Source organism: Choloepus didactylus, chromosome 18, assembly GCF_015220235.1.
Source record: "Choloepus didactylus isolate mChoDid1 chromosome 18, mChoDid1.pri, whole genome shotgun sequence".
Taxonomy (NCBI): Eukaryota; Metazoa; Chordata; class Mammalia; order Pilosa; family Megalonychidae; genus Choloepus; species Choloepus didactylus.
In genome coordinates, this window is record NC_051324.1 from 31,543,953 (window position 1) to 31,549,963 (window position 6,011).

Below are 6,011 nucleotides of genomic sequence, written 5' to 3' on the forward strand. Positions count from 1 at the left end.
TTGTGTTTGTGTGGAGGGTGATGAGAAAGGACAATATTGTACTTTATTTAGTGACCCCAAAACACCCCAGGGTGCTGCTCTGACCCTTCATATCCCATCTCCCTGTGGCAACCAGCTGGCCTGGCTCCCTTTTTTCACTCTTCTCTTCCTTCTCAGAGCCTGAACAGGTAGCACTGTGGATAGGGGTGAGTGGGTGGGTCAGATTAGTTTAGCTGAAAGTAGATAAAGATCTTGACCCTCTTCATGCACCACTATATTCCTGGTCTTTATAAGCTTTGTCTAGAATGCAGATCACCAGCAGCTGTTAAACCAGGCAGGGCTTTAAATTAATGCAAGGAATTCTCTGTGGACTGACTGAGAAGCATCCACATACTCTAGGTTTCACATTTTGTCTGTATAAACTCCTAACTATGTTTCAAATGCCTTGTTTATAATAGAAGAACATTCTTTGTCTTTTTTTATTCTTTATCAAGTCATCCATATTTGATTCTTATGGATTTCTTTGTCTGATTTTCTTACTTGTCCAAGAGAATATCCAGAAATCTTTATTTCTCTTCTATTCCCTCCTTTTTTTCTAGGACAGACTGAATTAAATCTTTCCTGAATTAAAACCAATCACAAAACGTTGGGTCTTTGTATTTGTCATAGCCCCTGGTGATCAATGACTTGTCTCTTTGTGGTCACACTTTATATTTGTTCTGGAGACTGCAGGATGGAAAGAAAATGGACATTAGAGTTAGATGCGTCTTGGTTTAAATCTTGGCACCACCACTTACCAGCTGTGTTGCCTTGAACTCAGAGAGCTGCTCTCTGATCCTCAATTGCCTCATCCACAAAAAGGGAATCACACCCCTGCTCAGGGTTATTGTAGAAAGAGAGAAAATGTATTGCAGGAAGAGAGATAATGCCCTGTGTCTGGCAGGGTGAATGCTCATAAGTAGAAACTATACATGTTCCTGAGTTGCCCTGTGGGGTCCTTCTGCATGTCTGATGCCAAAATCTTTTTTGTCCTAGGAAATGCACAGGCTATTAATTTATTTGGCTCAGCAAAAGAGGCACAGGAATGGGATTCAAAAGTCCTGGCTCTCCCTTCCTTTTAGGGGCCAGGCTTCTGGCAAGCCTGGAAAGACTGACATCAAGTCTCTAGCTTCTGGAGGTACCAACCACAGGAGGTAGCACAGTTCTCGTCTACAAGCTTCTTCTAGAAGGTGTGAAAGTTTCATCCTTTCTCTCAGTTTGCAATTCTCTCCCCAGTCTCGGTTACTGCCCCTGGTATACCACTTCCCTCTAGGGTGCAGCCACTTCTCTGCTCCACCTCCCTCCTCTTTCCTCAATGATGACATCTTCCTGGGGAGGAGAAGCTGAGTAGAGCTTTGCACTCAGCGAACTTCAGTTTCCTTATCGGCCCCGTGACATCATCTCTACCCTGGAAATTCCACTCATCCTCCTGCGTCCCCACCTCTTCTCCAGGCCCCATTGTCCCTATAAAGAGAGGTTCCCAACTCCATACCAGCACAGAACACAGTCTGGGTTCTGAAGCTTCTGGGTTCTGCAGTCTCAGCTCCAGGAAAGCCTCTCCTCTGCCAAGACCATGAAGCTCTGTGTGACCGTCCTTTCTCTCCTCATGCTAGTGGCTGCCTTCTGCTCTCCAGCTCTCTCGGCACCAAGTAAGTTCAACCTTTCATCTGCTGCTTCTAGAGTCAGGTGATGCAGAATCCACTTTGCTACTTGGGGCTGGTCCAACAGTAGAATGTGAGGATAGGATGAAAGGGAGCTGGGAAGATTTCCAAATAGTCTACTGTTAAATGTAGGTTGTAGTAGATGCTCAATGATATTCAAGTTCCTCCTGTCTTAAGAACAATTAGCAACCAGCAGAGGAAAAAGGGAAGAGTCTAGATGTCAGGCTGTGGAATTGGCTCTGCTTCTAACTACCTGTGTAGCTCTTAGCAAGCCCCTATCCCTCTCTGTGCCTTGGTTTCCCCATCTGTAAAATGATGGGAGTTGGATATGTCATCTGAGACTTAATCCAGCTCCAATCTTCTAGAATTCTTCCATGATCTTTTCTCTGGATCATCTATTCAGACTAATACTTCCACTCAAGTTAAGTGGGATTGGAGACAAAGGACGATATTTGAGGTTCTGGTACTCCACAGGAATGCTCGTCAAATATACTTAAGTAGAAGCCAAAATGAACAGCTTCTATACAGAGCCTTGATCTCACCTCATCTTTTCCTTACAGTGGGTTCAGACCCTCCCACAGCCTGCTGCTTCTCCTATACCCTGCGGAAGATTCCTCGCAACTTCGTGGAAGATTACTATGAGACCAGCAGCCTCTGCTCCCAGCCAGCCGTGGTGTGAGTATCAATCCCTGGTCCCCTCTAGGAGGCAAGGGTGAGGGCAGGGAAGGAGGAAAGGGGCCTGTTCTGGGGGAGTAGGGGGTCAAGCAGCAGGGAGGCAGTTCTCAGGGCTGAAGCCCTGTCTGTATGGATCACTGGGGAAATTGAGGAAACAGGTCATGAGGTTGCTGAGCGAGAAGAAGGGGGTTCCTGGTTGGAAGTTAGCCAGGCCAGGAAACCAGGAAAAATATAAAAAAAGGTCACATAACATGTGGGCCAATTTCTTAAACCATGCTAGAAAAACATGTGAAAAAGTCATTGCTCAGAGCAGTAGGGAATGGAGAGATACATCCATACTGATTTCAAAACTCTTTGGTTCCTAATCTGGCAATCCATGAGGCCATAGCTGAATCTGATGGGTGTCTGATTCCAATGCCACCCCCAGGAAGGATCTTTCTATCCACTAGAGCTGATGGTGCTCAAGCTGAGGGAGATACCTACTATAGGCAAAGCACAGTACCACGTGTCCTCAAAACTCCCATGGGGTTCTAATATGTCCACTTCTGATTCCACAGATTCCAAACAAAAAAGGGCAGACAGATCTGTGCCAACCCCAGTGATCCCTGGGTCCAGGAGTACATGGATGACCTGGAGCTGAACTGAGCCACTCCAGGTACCGGAGCAGGAAGTCTCTCGGGAAGGTCACCTAAGCCCAGACACTTCTCAGAGAAATGCACCTTCTCCACGTACAAGACTCCTCCCAGTATTCCCTGCTTCTTCTCTTAATTTAGTCTCTATTATCTGCTGTGTTACTGTACTGGTATTATTTCTATTATTTATGTTTGTTTTGGTGAAGGACATATATCCCCCATGGGGATGATGTATCACCATTGTTTCTCTGCTATTGTGGATCCATGGATGATGTATTTGATTCCATGTGTTTATTTTGAAACAAAGTTTTCATAATAAAACTTTTTAAAAATGTAGACAGTTTCTTTGTGGTTTTAATTTCATTTGGGGTCAAAGGAATTGCTTGGTATTATTAATGCAAACTACAGTTTCCAAAAACAATAAGAACTAGCAATTATTGAGTACTCACTGTGTGCTCTCGGCTAAATACCCTAAACACATTTAATTCACTTTAATAGTTTCAACAAGGATTGTAACACCCCCATGAAGTAGGGACTGCTGCTCTGGAGAAACGGAGGCCCCAAAAGGTGAAGTGACTTGTTGAGACTTGCAGGTCTCCTTGGGGAGTGCCGTGAAAAGCTGATATGAAAGGGAAAGAGAGCCGTAGTGCTGAGGGTTATCATTTCAAATAACGTCTGTGGGGAAGTTGTAAATAATGACAGCAGCATGATATAGAGTTCATGTTGGAGCAGGACTTCAGCAATGCCAACTCTCAGGTTGGTGTCCTTTCCTGTGCACCTTCCCCAGTGACACACCTCTGTGGTCCCCAAAAGGACCCATAGTGCAAGGAGGGTAAGGAGGGGATAGCTTGGAAATCATTTGTCATCTTAGTCACATGCAAAAGCAGAACTGGGGGCCCTAAATTTTCTTAGGGCCAACAGACATGATTCTCTTCCTCTCCCCCCGCCCCCAAGTATTCCCATTATACCAGAGCCCCAGTAGAAACCACCTTCTGATTCATCAGGGACAGAGAAAATGTGAAAGAGGAAAGAGCTGATTCAAAACAGATGTGAAGAGAGGCTAGCAGCAAAGAACCCACCTGGTCTTAGCTTCTGTTTTCATTTGCTTAGAGCTGAGCTGTCTAATATGTTAGCTGCTAGCCACATGTGGCAATTTAAATTTGAATTAAATTTAATTAAAATTAAATAAAGTTAGTGCACGCTTCAGCAGCACATATCCTAAATTGGAATGATACAGAGAAGATCAGCATGGCCCCTGCGCAAGGATGACATGCAAATTTGTGAGCATTCCATATTTTTCCAAGTTCTTTCATTTGTACCATTCCTTCAAATAAAGTAATTTGGTATGCCCTCCCCCAAATTAAATAAAGTAAAAAATCCAGTTCTTCGGTTGTGCTGGTAACATTACAAGTGCTCAACATTTACACGTGGCTAAGGCTACCATATTGGGCAGCATGTGTTGAGAACATTTCCACTGCCGTAGAAAGTTCTGTTGGACAGCGCTGTCCTAGAATATCCCCAGGGACTAAAGGGAGTGAAAGGAGGGGGAGTTGGGGTGGCCTGGAAGGTTAGAGTGTGGTTTTAGGAGAAAGATACACAACCCTATTCTGAGGGAGAAGATGGGAGCGAGTCTGGATGAAACCTGAGACTAGATACAGATCACCTTGATAGGATGAGTAATGGCCCCCAAATCTTCACATCCTAATCCCTGTAATCTTATATGGCAAAATGGACTTTTTAAAAGTGATCAATTTAAGGATCTTGAGATGAGGAAATTGTCCTGGTTTATCCAGGTAGGGCCTCAATTTAATCACAAGTGTCCTTACATGAGGGAAGCAGAAGGAGATTTTACTATAAAAGAGAAGGCAGCAATGTGACAACTGAAGTAAGATGCTATGCTGCTGGTTTTGAAGAGGGAGGAAGGGGCAATGAAACAAGAAATACAGGGAATTCAGCTCCAGAAGCTGGAAAAGGCAAGGAGATGGATTCTTTCCAAGGAGCCTCCTGATGGGATGCAGCCCTGCTGACACCTTGATTTTGGCTCAGGGAAACTGATTTCTAACTTCTAACTTTCAGAACTGTAAGAGATAAATGTATGTTGCTTTAAGCCATCAAATTTATGGTAATTTGTTACAGTAACAGTAGGAAACTACTACAATGACCCAAATGAAGAGTCACTGACAGTGATCCCCTCTGCCCATCCCTTCCAGCTCAGGCAGAAAGGAGCATTCTAGAGAGAGAGCAGAACTTGACTGCAGGAGAAACCTAGAGTAAGATGGACACATTTCAAGGTTATGGGCTATAATGAGATGGGATCCTGTCAAGAGGAGGATCTGTAAAGTGGGTTGAATAGTGTCCCCTCAAAATTCATGTCGACTTAGAACCTCAGAATGACCTTATTTGAAAATAAGAATCTACACAGATGTAATTAGTTAAGGATCTTGAGACGAAATCATCCTGGATTGGGTTTAGGTTGGGCCTTAAATCCAATGACTTGTGACTTTATTAGAAGAGGAGAAGACACAGAGAGGAGAAGGTGGATGCAAAGATTGAATGATGGGTCTACAAACCAAGGAATGCCAAGATTTATGACAACCACCAGACGTCAGGAGAGGCATGGAACCATTTCTTGTTCAGAACCTCCAGAAGGAACCAACCCTACCAACCTTGATTTTGACTTCTGGCCTCCTGGATTGTGAGAGAACAAATTTCTGTTGTTTGAAGCCATCTAGTTTGTGGTCCCTTGTTGTGGCAGCCACAGGAAACTAATTAGTCTCCTTCTGCAACTGAGTACAAGGGCTGAGTGCTTACTAAGGGTACAGAAATCACCAGCAAGGTTAAGAAGGAGCTTGCCTCTTCTTTTTTTCTCATTAGGGCAGTTGTAGGTTTACAGAAACATCATGCAGAAAGTAAAGAGTTCCCAAATACCCTCCTCTCAAACATGGAATTTTCCTTATTATTAACATTTTGCTTTAGTATGGTATTTTTGTTACCAAGCCATGAAACAACATAATTATTCTATTAA

The 6,011-nt window shown here is 43.9% G+C and overlaps 1 protein-coding gene and 1 non-coding gene across 2 annotated transcripts; both read left to right on the forward strand.

Moving 5' to 3' along the window:
• Positions 1 to 1,339: 1,339 nt before the first annotated feature.
• Positions 1,340 to 3,322, forward strand: LOC119513367 (C-C motif chemokine 4). Its single transcript, XM_037808519.1, has 3 exons — positions 1,340 to 1,667; positions 2,240 to 2,354; positions 2,912 to 3,322. Exons 1-3 carry the CDS (start codon positions 1,592 to 1,594, stop codon positions 2,997 to 2,999), a joined length of 279 nt encoding a protein of 92 aa, XP_037664447.1. The 5' UTR covers positions 1,340 to 1,591; the 3' UTR covers positions 3,000 to 3,322.
• Positions 3,323 to 4,180: 858 nt separating this feature from the next.
• On the forward strand, positions 4,181 to 4,285 carry LOC119515065. Its single transcript, XR_005212960.1, has one exon. It is a non-coding gene; the product is annotated as a U6 spliceosomal RNA (small nuclear RNA).
• The last annotated feature ends 1,726 nt before the right edge of the window (positions 4,286 to 6,011 follow it).

What these genes read in the sequence shown, in the direction of transcription:
- LOC119513367 (XM_037808519.1), top strand. Translation starts at nt 1,592, where the DNA reads ATGAAGCTCTGTGTGACCGTCCTTTCTCTCCTCATGCTAGTGGCTGCC. An exon ending in TCCAGCTCTCTCGGCACCAA is followed by an intron (nt 1,668 to 2,239) that starts GTAAGTTCAACC and finishes TTTTCCTTACAG; the next exon opens with TGGGTTCAGACCCTCCCACA. An exon ending in TGCTCCCAGCCAGCCGTGGT is followed by an intron (nt 2,355 to 2,911) that starts GTGAGTATCAAT and finishes CTGATTCCACAG; the next exon opens with ATTCCAAACAAAAAAGGGCA.